The sequence below is a fragment of the Ambystoma mexicanum genome, chromosome 13, assembly GCF_040938575.1.
Source record: "Ambystoma mexicanum isolate Mex_15411 chromosome 13, UKY_AmexF1_1, whole genome shotgun sequence".
Classification (NCBI taxonomy): domain Eukaryota; kingdom Metazoa; phylum Chordata; class Amphibia; order Caudata; family Ambystomatidae; genus Ambystoma; species Ambystoma mexicanum.
In genome coordinates this window covers 478,137,837-478,155,202 of record NC_090938.1, presented here as the reverse complement: position 1 = coordinate 478,155,202, position 17,366 = coordinate 478,137,837, and the positions used below count along the sequence as shown (strand labels likewise).

The 17,366-nt window shown below is 46.3% G+C and overlaps 1 protein-coding gene across 2 annotated transcripts in view; it reads left to right on the top strand.

Annotated features, from left to right (window-relative positions):
• The window catches only part of CCDC47 (coiled-coil domain containing 47), a 454,951-nt gene that overhangs the window by 63,829 nt on the left and 373,756 nt on the right, over window positions 1-17,366 (top strand). For both annotated transcript variants that reach the window (XM_069634111.1, XM_069634112.1), the window contains exons 3-4: window positions 12,112-12,219; window positions 12,789-12,963. In XM_069634111.1, coding sequence (XP_069490212.1) covers window positions 12,112-12,219; window positions 12,789-12,963 — 283 coding nt within the window. The remainder of the gene's footprint in view (window positions 1-12,111; window positions 12,220-12,788; window positions 12,964-17,366) is intronic.

The window sequence follows — 17,366 nt, the reverse complement described above, 5'->3', positions numbered from 1 at the left end:
TTGGGGGGTTGGATATTTCCTATTAAACATTTGACCACATGCAAAACTATTTTTGGTTTCATTGAATTATTTTTTTAAAATGCTTTTATTTTTCTTCTGGACCGGCATACCTCCTTGCGCTGAACATATGAAAGCATTTTTTCTTTAGCATGAGTATGCTGAAAAAACGTTTTAATTTTTTACATGCTACTTCATTACAGGGATTTACAAAGCACACATCGGGCAGTGGTGCGTGTTCTAGGTCCCTGGCTAAAATGGTATCATCATGTCTTCACTGTCCTCCCACTCAAGCCCTTGGCAGTCATGAAAGCTCAAACAATAGAACCTCCAACATCCAAAATGTGATCTTTCCTTGAATTAGTTTGCCCAGCACTACTTGTATACATCCATTTCGAATGGATTGTGTCCTCTGTGAGGAACTCATGGTGTCACAAGTAAAATAGATACAAATGGTCACAGTTCAAGGGTGTTTATTGAACAATGAAAGATGGTATGTGGGTTGGAAAAACACCTAATCTAACCTACATTTAAGATGAGGACTGGTGTTGACCATCAACTGAAAAATAAAGCAGTTCCAGTGGTGGTGTGTCAAACAAAAAGGCCTATACTAAGAAAACCTATTACCAGTTCCTTAAATGAAACACAAAGGGTGTGGGACAAATTTCAACAAAGGACAAAGTGTTATCATATAAGTCGGGAGGCTATAGCTTGGATCTCCCGTCCCCACGTTTTGAGCACGGGGTAAGGTGAAGGTGGTGGAGCACAGTACAGTCTCCGGTGTCTCTAGCGCGAGACAAATGGTTCCACTGGTAATTCTCAGGACCCTCAATGGCCAAGTCTTGTTCCTCTGAAAGTATCTTGCCTTCGGGGCCTGATGTGTTTCAAACAATAAAACCAAGTTCCTTCAACAAATGAAAGTTTATTTCCCAAAGTTCATTATGGGTGATGGCGTCCCCCTCGGGTCACCATCTTCTGGGCTGACCCCATCAATAGTATTTGCAATAATTCCGATGTTTGCGGACATCACTTCCCTTTTTTTTATTTACCACACAGGATTCACTTCCCTTACTTTAATGCCAATTCACGAACCAAAGTCTTTCAATGTACAGGGCTTTTGCTCAACCCTCACATATGACCACTTTGCGTTCCTTTGGCCTTCTGGTTTGTGTAGCCTCTCAATATGAGGCTCGACCAGAGTATCTTTGACACCACGTGGTGTCGGCTTTCTTCTGCTGCTGATCTCCCCTTCACACTTTTTACAGTTTGCGCATAGTTCATCAGTTTTTGTTTCAGAACTTGCCATTTTGCGATTCTCACTCAACACCTCCTGGCTTCTATCGATTTTACCTCCTCGACTCACCGGGTGTGCTTAACCGCCTGGCGTTCTGCTTCTTTGGAGTCTAGGTTGGTACCATGGGCGTGGGAGCCTCCTCTGCTCTGCCTTATCAGCATATGCAGCCCCTGCGTACCATTGACATCTGCAGCATGACGCAGGAGCTATTGTTCGCGGTCTTGGGCTCTCCTCAATGAAGGTTCTGCAGGTCTGGGTTGAAAAGGGCAAGGTCATTTCTCTCTGCACCACCCTCTAGATTTCTGCTGCCTTCCTCCTTCATTTGAACTGCTGCATAGTAGCCGTCTCATCGTACTGTCTGCTGTTGTACTCCCCTTCTTCGTACTGTGCTCTCTGGCTCCACCTTTAATCCCCGTGGGGAAGGGAAAGGGCCGTCGAGTGTGAGATTCTGATCAATTGCCTGACTTTGCCTGACCCCGGTATTACGACATGCCTGGTAAACTGCTTGTTTCCACTGTGTTGTACGAAAGTATTTGTGTTGGAAAAGGGTCAGGGGGGGGGGCGCAGTGCTTTGGAATGTCCTACGTGAGTGGATGGGGGGAGTTGTTAAAGGCAGGGGGATACCGTGTCTCACCCGCCTGTGTCCCACTCGCACTCCCCGATGACTTCCCATCCGGATGATCCTCCCTCACGGGTACACCCCCAGGAACAGGATCCAATAGCATGGCCGTATCTTGGCCACCTGGACGACCGATCCCTGGGCACTAAATAGGGAGACAACTTCAGGTTTCTCACACCTCACACGTATGCCTCATCTTTGATAACCGTTTTCAGCTGCTTCGGAAAAAAGTCAGCAGAGGGCGCTCTGCGTTGATGCAGTCAACTTGATGTCCCTCGAAAGCCTCAGTCTCGAGGATGATGTCATCAAAGGCATATATAGAACGCGCAGTGCACGTTGGCTTCAGTTCTGTTTTTCTGCATAAGCTATCGCTTCGAGAAACTACGGTGTGCTTCCTTTGTTAATCGCAAAATGTCTTCCTCGACACTCGGTACACCGAAGATCGGGTTCAAGAAGTGTCGAGATTGGGATTCCAAGATGTCGTTAACCAACCCACTTTGTGTATGTCTGTGGTGTCTCTGCCACTCTCCTCGGCAGAAGAAGGTAAAAGATCAAGGTCGAGGAGCGGCTCCCAACACTCCTCATCAGAAGTAAAAAAAAAGAGGCCCCACAGTTCGCCTATTTCGAATTTGTCCTCAGACACCTCGCCTGAGAGAGTATCTTGTCCGACGGAAAGCTCCACACCTGCCGAATGGGAAGCATTTACATCTGAAATGCTGAAACTATTTAAAAAACAAACACCCACGGCAAGCCATGCTCCTACCGCGCCTTCCAAAGAAGCCGGAAAGGGCTTGAGCCAAATCCTGCGCCCCCGGAATGAAGGCCATATCCTCTTCGAGGCCTCGGCCGCTATGACAAGTCATCGAAGGTTCCCTTCGAGCTGCAAACGCAAACCTAAGTCGAGGTCATCGACACCAGCTACGCCCTCGACGGCGCCAACTGCGCCATCTAAACCAATGGCGCCATCAAAGCCGAAAAGATTTCGACGACTCCAGCGGCGAGCTCACAATTTCTTAAGCCTTCGATGGCTATCCCTGACACAACCTATATTCCTTTAACAAGGAAAGAGTATTTCAGTTTAACTCAATTTATGAGGAAAATGAGCCATCAGAAAATAATGCCCCTTTTGGTCTTCTTTTTGGCACACCCAATGTGCCTGAAAGCTTTATTTCCGAAGATTCAAGATTGAAAGATCTTTATGATCAAACGGCTAGTGGGGTAGACCCTTCACCTGAGCTGGATTCTGGTAGACTGGAGGCTGTTGAGCACCAGAGGCTTCATATAGACCACTAATGTCTAAAGTTGTAGACTATATGGGGTGGTCTACACTCCACTTTGAACAGGATGATCCTTGATAAGGGTCTGCAAATGGATCCTATTTTACCATTGCATGTTGCTCTCCAATAAAGGGTGGCAGCGCATTGGGAGACGCCAGAGACTAATCCGGCAGTGAACAAAAATCTGACCAAAAAATACCACCCTTCCAGTAGTGACCCAGACTACCTGTCTAAACACCCCTCTCCAGAGAGTCTGTTGGTACAGGCAGCTACTGCAACTTCCAAGCAAGCAGCTTATCCAACTATCCCTCCAGATAGGGATGACAAGGGAGTAGATGTATGGGCAAGAAAAGTATTTTCTGCACGGAACATGGTTCTTAAATCTGCCAACTCCACATGTGCCCTTGCAAAATTCTCATTCACTCTATGGGACTGTATTTCCATGGCGGCAGAGCACATTCTCGAGGGGGAGGAAGGAGACCGGTTCTTGGCTATTGTTAGAGATGGCAAGGAAGCCGTGGAGCAGACCCCCTCCTTCACCAGAGGAGCAGGAGCTCCCCCGGACCCTGCAGGAGCAGTGGTCTCCCTTTCCTGGATCCATCCTGAATTGCCCTCGAATTCGGGTAAGAATCATTATTCCGTGCGAGATTTGTTTTTTCTCGCTGCTAATTGCACCAGTGATCCGCCGACCTGCAAGAACATCTACACAGCCTGCATGTTTTAAACTTGATGCCAACAGCTGCTGTGTTTGCCCCTGCCACCATTAGCCACCACGAGGTTTTGACACTTCCAAGATGGCCGCCCGCCATGTCTCAAGGAACCCCAGTGCCTAACTGAGCACATCCGACTGTCCTCGCATCCGATTGGCCATTGAGCCACCTTAAGCAGCCTATCGCCAGCCGGTAGGCGAAGCCGGCCCACTCCCAGCAAGGGCCAGGATAATAAGGCCAATACCTGTCTTCACCTGTCCTCAGCCTTCCTCGCCGTTCGCCCGGACCCCCTGCCGGATTCCAGACCAACCTCAACGGTAAACGCCACTTTGCTTTTAAATTGAACTGCCTAGACTCTGGAAAAGGCTTTGTTACCACAAGCTACTTATTGCCACTCTCGTGCACTCAGGCCTTATTACATGCTGTATCTGTGCCCAAAGTTGCTGCCATTTCCAGTACATAGGTGCTCAGTCGTATTTAGACTATTGTGTCGCTAGTCATCCCTGTAACATATAACTGCACTGTGCCTCACTGCTGCTCGGCTACCCTATGCAATTCTAGTTGCCATTTTTAACCGCATTGTGACCATCTGCTCTGTTCTGCTGATCTGCTCACCAATTGCCTCTAGATCTGTTGACCTGCAGCCCAACGTGTCCCTGCTCAACATACTTTTATAGCCACTAAACTCAATGTTGTGCTTAATCTGCTCTAAGTGCTATTCTGAAGTTAGGGGTTATTCTGATTCTAGGTGTTATCTTGAACTAAGTGTTACTCTGAACCTAGGTGCTATTCCCGTTCCAGGCGCTATTCTGTATACATGCTACTCTGATCCAAGATGTTAATTGGTACACTGGCGCAATTCTAAACCTAATGCTGTGCTAATTGACAAACGCTTACTATGACCACTTTGGCATCTGACTCAGGTACAGGTAAGCAATCTGCAACCTTGCACTACATGGATTAGGTAGTATTCGGCTACTCCAAGCAGGCCGCACTGTCCACTGCTAGATTTCGACCCTAGACAGGACACACACTGCACCTTACCCCCCTCACACAATGTTCCTCCCAGGCCTTTACTCTATACTACTGAGAACCATTCTCCACATCACCAATTCCGCATGCCTGCCCAGGTCACCCCTTAACTTGACCAGCCTAGGCACCGCATCACCCACCCTCACAGAGCCCAGCACCACAATCATGCTTACCCTACTCGCTCCCCCATGCCTTTCGGACAGGCTGACCAGATTACGATCCAGACTTCCCAAAATACACGAGCCTAGAGCCAGGGACTCCACACCATCCATACTCACACACCGAACATCCATTAGCTCCTGCGCTAACCTTACGCTAAAAAAACCCTAACCTAAACCCGTCAACTCCACTACAACCAACAATAGAGCGCTCAGCACAGCTATCACCCCCACCCCTGCCAAAGCCAAAACCCTACCTATAAAAGGTGCCCTCATCAACGCACGCTCCATGATTGCCCATGCCACGGACATCGCTGATCTCATTTTAGCTGAAGATCTAGACTTCCTAGCCATAACAGAGTCCTGGCTTCATGCAGCCGCAGGCCCAGCCCTTTCGCTAGCCATCCCCACTGACTACACCATCATCCGAGCGGACAGAACTGAAGCTAAAGGCGGTGGTTTGGCCATCATTGCCAAGACCCACCTTAACATCAGACTCAACTCCGCCACACACCACCCATCATGTGAATCTCTTACAGCCAAACTACCCATCGCTAACTCCCAAACAATATCCATTCACTTACTAAACAGACCGCCCGGACCCCCGGGATCTTTCGAGGAAGACCTCAATGCCATCCTTACCGACAACCTAAAAAACTCCTCACAATGCCTTCTCTTAGGAGACTTCAATTTAGGCTACAAAGACCCCAAAGACAATCAAGCCACTCTCATCAGTAACACCCTGTCTGAACTAGGCTTCACACAAAAAGTAACCAGCCCCACCCATAACAAAGGGAGAACCCTTGATTGGATAGCAGACTATAACTGTGCCGTATCGATCACTAACAACACTCCCCAATCCTGGACCGACCACCACCTCCTCTCCTTCTCACTTGAGGCCTCAAACCCTACAACCAACATGGCACTAGCCCCAGCCATCCACACGAGAAGCAAAAAAAATATCACAGTAGAAAAACTGATCCCACTCATTCTTCCTACACTAAGCCAACTCCAAGACTCTAATCCCTATGACCTCGTAGAAGGCTATAACAACACCATGCGCATAGCCTTAGATGCCATTGCACCATTGAAACTTAGAAAATCCAAACCAAAAAAGCACCTCAACCAATGGTTCTCCAGCCATCTTAAAACCCTTAGATTGGAAAAGAGTAAACTGGAACAAGTCTGGAGACAATCTCCGACTGACCACAACAAACTATTGCTTAACAAAATAACGGCCAACTATAAAAAAGAAATCATAGCGGCCAAACAAGAATCCTATAACCAGAGAATCTCCCAATCCAACTCCAGCTCCAGAGAATTATTTACTATCCTGAAAGAATTGGAAACCCCGGTAACAATCCCAGATACTTGCGTTAAAAACAAACAATGGTGCACCAGTGTCCAAAATGCACTAAACAACAAAGTCACTGGCCTTCAAACAAAAATTAAAAATAAGACTCCCTCACCAATCTTACCAACCCCATCAACGCCCACTCGAGCCCTCCACCCTCGCACCACACACCTAACACTGCTCGCTTCAGCTTTTCCAAAGTCTCTTCCCTCGAAGTAGAAAAAATAATTCTTGGCCTTAAACCCTCCAACTGCAAAGGTGACCTCTGCCCCCCACAAATCATTAAAGACGCGGCATGAGACCTCTCGCCATTCATCACCAGACTCATCAATGCCTCTTTTTCCTCAGGAACAGTCCCCAGTAACCTTAAAGAGTCCTGGGTCCTCCCTCTCCTCAAAAAACCCTCCCTTGACCCGTCCATCCCAACCAACTACAGACCGATTACCACCGTCCCATTCCTGCTCAAGATACTAGACAAGACAGCATACCAACAAATTCAAAAATATCTTGAAACAAACCACCTTCTAGGAATAAGACAATCCGGCTTCAGACCCCAACATGGAACTGAAACAGCCCTGATAGATCTGAAAGCCCAAATAGACGACCTTAGAGATAACGGGAAAACTGCATTACTGCTCCTGCTAGACCTCTCTGCGGCGTTTGACCTAGTTGACCATAAAATCCTATGTAATCATTTAGACTCAGCTGCCCACTTTTCACAAGAAGCCATCAGTTGGATTGAGTCATTCCTCAACAACAGATCCATGCAAGTCTTCTTCTCCTCCTCTGCCGCCGCCGAACCCATCCCCATTACATGTGGAGTGCCACAGGGTTCGTGCGTCTCCCCCACTCTGTACAACGTGTTCACAAAGCCCCTGTTTGATGATCTAGATGGCCTGGGTATCACCTACACTAACGACGCCGATGATACACAGATCCTCATCCCGTTGACGGGAGATTACAACCAGGATTTGGCCTTGGTGAACAGGGTGTATCTCATCATCCAGATATGGATGGCTTCGCACAGTCTATGCCTGAATGATGACAAAACTGAACTCATCATCCTTGGTTCTACGTCCAACCTAACCAAACTCTACCACAATTATGCCAACTTCATCATAGATGGGAACCTAATCAAGGTTTCGAAAGAAGTAAAAACCCTAGGAATATACCTCGACTCCTCCCTAACCTTCCACAAACAGGTTAGCTCGATGGCATCCTCTACGGCCTACACATGTAAGCTCATAAGAGCAGCCAAACCCTTCCTCTCCACCCACAGCTGCACTACACTAGCCAGAGCATTGGTATTATCCAAACTGGACTATTGTAACGCCCTCTACATAGGAGCCACCAAACAAATCACCAACAAAATTCAGACGCTACAAAACAACGCCCTTAGGGCAGCACTCAATATTCCCAGGAGGGAACACATTTACAATATCAGGAAATCCCATAACTGGCTCAGCACAACAGACAAAATCCTGCTTAAAGTAGCATCGCTCATCCACAAATGCCTGAATAATGCTGCCCCACGCTATCTGGCAGACAGAATATGCAAACACAGCCCCATCAGACCCACCAGAACCTCCAATGCTAATCTGCTCACCGTCCCCAGGTTTAAACGCACTAAAATGGGTGGCAACAGCTTCCAGGTGAAAGCACCCCAACACTGGAACTCCCTACCACCATCGCTCAGAACTCCCCAACCTTACTCACTTTTTAGACGCAACTACATCCATTGGTTAAAGAACACGAACCACTAACACCTCTAACACCACACGGCTGCTCTCCGCGTTGCATGCTTTAAGAGAATCTGTAAATTTGTAATACTAAACTTGTATATATTTGTAATTCTTTAAATACATCTACTGCATTCTCTCCTGCCAAACTGTACACATGTTCCTTCATCGTCACACTGTAATTATGTAATGTAAAGTATAATTATGTAATGTAAAGTATAAGCATCCTGTAACCAAGCTTTGAATCACCTTGCTGCTCATGCGCCCTCATACCCTCGGGTCTGGTGCGCAATACAAATGAATAAACTAAACTACACTAAACAGGTGTGAGTCTCTTCAATCTGGTCTATATCCTGTTAACGGCATCAGCAAAGCCATGGCTACAAGCACTGTAATACACAGCTTTGCGTGGTTGATGAAGTCGGGATTTGCGCTGGATGTGCAATCCAGACTCCTAATCATGCCTTTTGACGGGTCTCACCTTTTTGGCGACAAGGCTGACGAAAACCTTGAAGTTGCAGGCCTCAAAAGCGGCAGCCAAATCCTTGGGTGCCGCTATTAGGCAGCCTCAGCCTTTTCACCCTAGTGAAAGCCTTTTCGCCCTAGTGAACAGCCTTGGAGGGGTAGATCTTTTCGCTACTATTCAGTTTGAAGAGCGAGAGGAATGGCTGGTCAAAGAGGCCAAAGAAGATTCCCTCGTGGTGGACGAGAGTTGCGCAGCCCGCTAAAGAAGGGGCATCCTTACCAACAGCCGCCTCAAAACCTCTCTACGGTCTTGTCACAATTCATCAGTGGGAGGCAGACGGTCTCGGCATCTGAAAGAATGGAGAGACATTACTTCAGATGCTTTGGCATTGGAAACAATAGCCCACGGTTACTGCTTTCTTTTCATTCAGAGACCTCCGAACCATCCACCGGCGAGCCACTCTTTGAGGATTCCAGATCTGCTCCTTGTGCAGGAATTTTTGACCCTGCTAGAGAAAGGCGCTATAGAACCGGTGCGTGTAGCGGAGAGTAACAAGGGATGGTACTCTCCATATTTCCTAATACCCAAGGACGGAGGACTGAGGCCCATCTTGGACTCGAGATATTTGAACATGTTCCTCAGGATGGACAAGTTAAAGATGGTCACCCTTTCTCAGATCCTTCCGGCCCTCCAACTCCAGGATTGGATGGTGTCATTGAACCTTCGGAATGCTTATTTTCATGTGCCAATCCATCTCAAGCACAAAAAATACCTGAGGTTCGCTGTTGGCGCTTCGCATTATCAGTTTCAAATTCTGCTGTTAGTGCTGACCTCTGCCCTGCGTGTGTTCACCAAACTGATGGCAGTGGTGGCAGGGAGTCTCGGGAGAGGGATTCAGGTCTACCACTACATGGACGATTGGCTGATCTGGGCGCATTCCTCCAAACAAGTGCTGGATCATCAATGTCACCTGCCATCCCTTCACAGACTGGGCTTATCCCTCAATTACAAGAAGCCACATATGACACCTTCTCAAAAGCTCCAGTTCATCGTAGCTGTACTGGATGCATCCTTGGGGAAAGAGCTCGCCGAGGTGAGGGCTCAAGACATTCTACTGATGGTCTCCAAATTTCAAAGTGCCCAGCGTCTTCCGGCCTTCTATTATATATTTTTTGCGTTTTTCTGGTGCCAGAGGCTTGTCTGAGATTATCCCTCCAATTCGCCCTCAGCACTCGGTGGTCTCAATTCTCAGGCAAGATGTCAGATCTTATTCAGGTTCCAAGCAGAGTCGTGCAGGATCTCCTGTGGTGGGCCTGCTAGGGCAACATTCTGAAGGGAGAACCCTTTTGGCAACCATGGCTGCAGATAACCGTATTGACTGACGCCTCACTCACGGGGTGGGGAGCCCACACCAACAAACTGACAATCTGTGATCGTTGGTCTCCATTGGAGTGCAAACTACATATCAATCTTTTAGAGCTGAGGGCAATCAGACTTGCGCTGAAGGCGTTTGTGCCCTCTATGGGGAAAGAATGTCCTGATAATGACTAAGAACACAGTGGCCATGTACTACCTCAACAAGAGAGGACGTGTAGGGTCACTACCACTGTGCAGAGAGGCAATGCAGCTCTGGTACTGGCCAATCCAAAAAGGAATCTCTTTACCTTGCCGGAGAAGAGAACACAGCGGCGGATACTCTGAGTGGCAGAGCACAGTCTCCCAAGAGGGACCTCCTTCCTCTCTGATCGGCCCTTCCAGGTCCAACTTGGGTCCTTCCTCTCCTCTATCTCTACCTGCGGTGTTCCCTAGGTGTCTACCTCTCTCCCTAGCTGTTCAACCAATACCTGGCACTTCTTGCCCACCTCAATTGCCATTCTCTGCCCCAACTTTCAGTGTTATGCGGATGACGTACAATTCATTTTCAGACTTCCTTCTGCCAGCTCGTCTCCTTCTCTCTTCTGTGACTGTCCACCATCCAGAAGTGGTGTGCTGTCAGTGATCTATGCCTTAATGCCAGTAATCTTCATCGGTACACCTGCTGCCTCCTTTCCTGTAACCCTTTGGATTTTCATATAGGGCAGAAAATAGTATTAACCACTTCCTATCGTCCACTTCATCCTGGCAAAGAGGAGGAGAGATTGCATAGATTGGATCCGCACTGAGCTTTTACATATCTAGGCTATCCAAATTCCGAATTGACAATCAGCTTTTTATAGGCTATACAGGTCACAAACTGGGTCATGCTGTGACAAAACAGACCTTATCCAGGTGGATCATTCTGGCAATTTCAGAATGCTACATGCTGGTGGGCAAGGATCCTCCAGAAGGATTAAGGTCCCATTCCATCAGGGGCATTGCTCCCTCTACAGCCCTGCAAAGATATTTGATACGATATGATAGTTATTTATTTATAACGTGCTTAATACCCAGAGGTTTCTAAGCGCGGACCTGGGGATCGAACCAACGCTGCTCCGTGTTGTCTTGCTTTCAAGGCCAGCGCGTTGCCCCTGAGCTATCCCAAGACAACGTTGTGTACCGATGAAGAAAAACATTTGTGAGGCAGCTACGTGGTCTACGATTCACATGTTCACAAGGCATTACTGTATTGAGTCTTCCCTTGGACAGGATGGAAGCTTTGGAAAAGCTGTCGTCCATTCGGTTCATGAAATCAACTGAAAACTAAATTTTTACTCCCACCACCAAAACAAACACTGCTTTGGGAGTCTTATCAAAGATGAGGAATAAGTGGGAGGACACAATCCATTCGAAGAAAGTTATTTACACCTGGTAACTTTCTTTCAACGATGTTCCTCCCACGTATTCCTCATCGTTCTCCCAGCCTACCCACAGTAGAATTTCCCATGCTATTACAGCTTTCACTCCTTCAAAGTTCAGGACGGTCTAGCCCGTGGTCATGCAGGTAGTTTCTGCTGTAGGAAAAAAACAGAACAGAAGCCAACTTGTGCTGCGCATGCTATATATGCCTTCGATGACATCATCCTCGAGACGAAGGCCCCCTGAGGGACATCGAGCCGGGTGCATCAATGCACAGTGCCCTCTGACGAAAGAAAAGTTCAGAAGCTGCTGAAGCTGGATATCGAATATCAAAGATGAGGAATACGTGGGAGGAAACATCCAGTCAAAAGAACGTTATCAGGGGTAAGCAACCTGTTCTTATTTATTGAATTTTGGAGATGCTTTATGATCTTCTTGAAAGCTCATCTAAGAGAAAACATTGGTGAGAATGTTTCCGTTTGACTGGTCCTTACCTCCATGTTTTCTCTAATTGTGTTCAGTTTTAGCTTCGTCATCTCACTTGTAGCTCTGTCTTGCATATATGTTTTGGATGCCAATGCCACTGTTGCTACATTGTACTATTTACTACTAGAAATTAATTTCAGTGAGTTAGGTTCACTCACTTTGACCCTCCATGGTCTGTGATGCTTGTCATATTCTGCCTCCTAGGAAAGTGATACCGAAAGTGAACCCTACGACGATGAGGAGTTTGAAGGCTATGATGACAAACTAGACTCTGCTCCAGGCAAAAACAAAGATCCCATCACAATTGTTGATGTAGGTACAACGGACCGTGTTTGTTTACTTATACTATGAGATGAAAAGCATCATGAAAAAGTCTGCTTCTCAATGCACCCGAACCCCTTCACCCCACACCACCTATACCCTTCCTCACTAAAGATAAAATGGCCCTTGGATAGAAAATGTACCTTTTTATAAGCCAGTATTTGGGAGACCATGATTTGTTACTTATATAGAATCAATTAAAAGGGTTTGGGAGAAGGTTGTCTTCAGAGGGGGTGTTAACTGCCTGCTTATATTTTAATCGATATGTTGTTTGAAGAGTGCTGAAAAGGCGAGCTCCAAGACTGGTGTCCTCTACGCCTTGGTTGTCAACGTCCCGTGAGTCGGGCCTCCTTTCTACTGCATATTTATCACTGACCTAGTGAAACAAGCTTTAGCTACTCCAGATACAGCTGGCTTTCCTTTTAAGACATTGTACCAATAGCTATTGAGTTGGCTGCTTACTGACTGTGATTCCATTTTGTTAAATGCAAATCCTCCGATCTGCAAGACTTATCAATCTTGTTATATGAGGGCTGAAATTCCTAATTTCTTTCTCTTAGGTTCCAGCACATCTGCAGAACAGCTGGGAAAGTTACTACATGGAGATCCTGATGGTGACTGGGCTCCTAGCATACATAATGAATTACTTGATTGGGAAGAATAAAAACAACCGGCTGGCCCAAGCCTGGTTCAACTCCCATCGAGAGCTGTTGGAAAGTAATTTTGCACTAGTTGGTGAGTTCTGTAGTGTTTGCTGTAAAAGGTTGTCCTGACATGAGCAGGGCAGTCTGCCTCCGTTGTAGAGCTCAAATGAACTTGATGCTGATTTGTCAGAATGTATCTGTTCTACCATTTTTTGCATACTCAAAGGAAATAAAATGGGTATCCTATCGAGCTGTAAGTGGTTTATTGGTTCTGTGACAAAGTTCATTGCCTGACCTGAGGAGTAAATGATTTTGCCCCAAGGAAACAGTGTGAGGCTTGTCATGCTGGCAGGCATCCATATTCTTGTTGGCACAAAAAACAGGCTAACCATCATGAATTTTTCTGAGTGCAATACCAAGGCTATTCTCATATCTTCACGTGCAAAAGAACATTGGCTACTTTAGATAATTTCTAAGCGCAATAGGTAGGCTACCTTCATAAAACCTACAAGTGCAAAAGACAGGCTGTTTTAACACATCTTCTAAGCTTAATATACATGCTACCCTCACAAATCTACCAAGTGCAATAGACTGGCTATCATGAATTTTGTAAGTGCAATAGATTGGCTGTCCTAGTACATCTACTAAATGTAATAGAAATGTTGCCCTAGTAAATCTGAATGCAATAGATAGGCGAACATCATGAATCTTCCAGGTGCAATAGACATGTTGAGCTTAGAGTATGTCTGGTGTAAGGAGGCAAATGCGTGTGGGCGGGGGCCGTGCATGCGGCTGATATCCACCGAGGTGAGGCGTAACTACATACCTAGAGGCTTAGCTGGAATTTCCGGAGATGCCAGTCAGGAGGTCATTGCAGTAATCTAGCCTTGATCCAATTATAGCCCTTGCTATAGTGAGGCAGTTCTCTTTGGACAGGAAGGGTCTCTCTGCATTGATTAATTTGGCATGATAGGATGCCAAGGATGCAACTGCATTGACTTGTCTGTTCATGGTGAGATTAGAGTCTTCAGTGAACCGCCTGCAGCACCGGTATAGGCGTACTGTCAATGGTGAAGGAGTTGCCGGGGACCTAATAAGAAGCAGTTCTGTTTTTTACCCCCCTGTTGAGGCAGAGCAATTTTCTGCCATCCATGTTTGAATTTTTCAAGTAAATGGAGTTTAGTTGTTCCAAGTCAATGTCGTAGTCGCCGGTGAGGGGGATGAGCACCTGCGTGTCATCCGCATAGTTTGTATATGATATACCTAGCTCAGCCAAATATTTGAAAAGGGGCTTCATGAAAATGTTGTAAAGGGTGGGAGAGATGCAGGAGCCCTGTGGGACACCACATTTGTTAACCTCTGGGTTGGCACATGCTTGGTCCGAAAACTTTCATGGCTCTGCCCTGGAGAAATTAAGCAATCCATTCAGTGGCCTTGGAGGAGAAGTTAGCTGAGGCTGATAGGAGGTGGCAGAGGGTGCTACAACTAGGGTGGCTTCCTAAGCTATGTCCACTAGGCCACCGTTTAGAAATTGTTGGGCAAGATTGTATAAGGTGCACTACAAAGGAGTCCAAAGCTCCACAGCCCTTTTTCTTCCACCTTGCTTGAACGTGGACAAATCCCAGTGTAGGGGGTGGGGGGGCTGGCTGTCCTGATTGAGAGAATGCAGAAGTTGTACCGTAGTTCTTGATAAATACTGTGAACCTGGGAGCTGAAGAGATGTCGACCACTGGAACCGAAACCGAAGAGGATGATGGATAAGCTGATGAAATAATTTCCAGCGACCGGAGAGCCTACTGTGTAACCGGAGCCTGCTGTAGCCCTTCCTTCCAATCGACCTGGGGACTCTGAAAACGACGACCCTGACCCCAAAGCCTGGTGAGACCCACTAGGCTCAAGAAGACCTGCATTTTGAGCAATCCCACGCATTGCTGCGAACTTGCGTTGCTGCAATACTCCAAAACCCTGGGACCTTGAGCCACTGTGCAGTGCATGGTCTTCCGAATCTCCCTGAAACTTCGTGGGCATCCTGGTGGATCTCCAGAAACACGAATCGAGTCCAAAAAGTCCCCTCAACAGAGTACTGGACCTTTGTAACAACGAGAATTCAACCGTGATTTTCTGTACTCTTCTGTGCTCCTTGAAAAGGCGCCAAATCCGCAGAAATGCATTCAGCCGCGAGGGGAAACCTTGCCTAGAGCCTTCTTCATCGACCTCTGCTGCAAAGTTCCTTCTGAAGTTTTGTTTTCAGTCCCCACAACAAGGAATCCACTGACTGGGTATTTGGCTGCAGACCCTGAAGTCCTTCTGACAAAATCCTCAATGCTGAGGTACTGTCTTGGCTTGGGTATGTACTTACCTTAAGTCTCTTAGGATTTCTGTGTAGCTGTGGGGTGTTTTCTGTGATGGGGGAGGCCTCTCATCCAGTGCACCCAGTACCACTGCTAGAATCCTGCCAGGGTGTCTTCTGTGAAGCCCCTGGACCCTCTTCTAACCCTAGAAGTAAAATACTTGCCTGTTTGCCCAGTTATCCTAAGGAACTCAGACATTTGCTACTAAAGAACCTCTCCTGACATTGACTGTTGGTCACTAGATCCTAGTGACCCCCCCCCCCTTCTGCCACTGAACACTTGGGCTTCAAGAACCAGGGAAAGGCTTTTAGGGGATTGGGCCTTTTTCCTAGGATAGAAAATAAGTGTTTACAATTACTGACTTGTAAAGATTTGGTTGGTAAATGTAACTCTAAGAGTGAACAGTTACAGAAGTTCTTACTAACCTTGGATGTGTGATGCACTATTCTTAAAAGTTTGGTTAATATATTTTCTTCCTTAGAAACTGTTTTGCCAGTCTGTAATAGAAAGTAGATGTGAAGGTATGTTACTCTACTGTGATTAGGTTGTGCCTCTTCCCAAAGGTAAAGTGTTGGTTTCACCAGATTATTCCTGAAGGGCGATTGTATGAGTGTCCTCCAACGGTTGGTATCACCAGACTAGTCCTGTTAGGATAGTGTCCCCCAACTGGGTCTTGCTTTCCCTGACTTGCTGCTAGCCTGTCCAGAATAAATCTGCATTAGGTTGTTGACTACCTAGAATAATTGAGTCATTCAGTAAAGTAACATTGGGTTTTACTTTCCCTGTGCTATCTAACCTAGAGTCTGTGGTTCTAACTGTCCCTGATAAGTCATACTTCAGTTATCCTCATAGCTGGGAAAGATCTAACCTGCACTGCTTGTGAGATATAAAAAGTATGTGGGTTTTACTTATCTTGAGTTAGCTGTGTGCCTTCCCAAAGATAAGTTGCAAGAGTTACTGCATATCTCCATCTGTGGTTCACTGATCTCGAAAGCACCTGTAATTGAATATTACATCCTTGGGTTTTACTCACCTACTAGAACTGTTATCACGAAAGTAGTTATAGTTTTTTTTACTGTACCTAGAATAAGTGTTCCAGTATTCACAAAGTATATTGTCCAGTTGACTGTGTGATTTGTACTGAGAGTCACTGTACAACTGGTAGGGTCTACTGCCCTTGCATTACTGAATGTAATTGTGAAAGTAACTCATGGTTTCTACTCCTCAAGAATAGGTGTGACCTATGCTGAAAGTGTATGAAAAGTTTTTGACTTACCTGCAACTACTGCCAGGGGTTCCAACTAAGGTTTATACTTTGGTCTGTGTACCATTGTGATTTCATATGTTAGTACGTACTTACCCCTAGATTTATCTAGGCCTATCTGTATTTAAATAAACCATTTATGTTTACATACATAGTGTTTCAGTGTTTCTTTGGACCATTTGTATTAAAATTTAATTTGTACTGATTCTACAGCCCTCTCTCCCTCCTAAAATGAGCCTGGCTGCTCTGTCTACATTACCATGTACTCAGGTGGTACAGCCTTATACTAAGAGTGGAGTCATGTACTGCCTCAGTTGAATGTTTTTACTAAGCTTGGGCTTCAGAAAAACTGTCCTAACAGAAATCCATCCTAACGGTCGGTCCATTACTGCTGCTGGGTCCAGCCCCAGCACGTCCTACATCACTATCTACTGGAAGAGGAACGATCTTACTTGGTGATCTAAAATCTTCTGTTCAAGTTCAGCCTCACTGCCAGAGACTGTTCAGCCTCTGTCCATACACAACTTCTTCAGGTTATCAACTTTTAGAGCATTCAGAGATGACCTAGTGACTGTTTCTATGATTTGTAACAATAGTAGGTGACTGTACTACTAGCCAACTCAGATTCACAGCGTTCTGTGCAAGTGTAATCCTGATATTACACCAGAGTACAACACTGGGGTACCCAAAACCTTATCCTCACCTCTGTAACACCAATTGTTAAGTGTATTTTTGTTGTTGTACAGCTGACGGCTATGCCTCACTGTAAAAAGTCAGGACATGGTGTAAAAACAAAAGCTAAAGGTGTGGGGGGTCCATATAAGTTGGAGGAAATGGAAAACTTACCTAACAAAGGGGGAGTTTTTCCAAGTGAGGTCC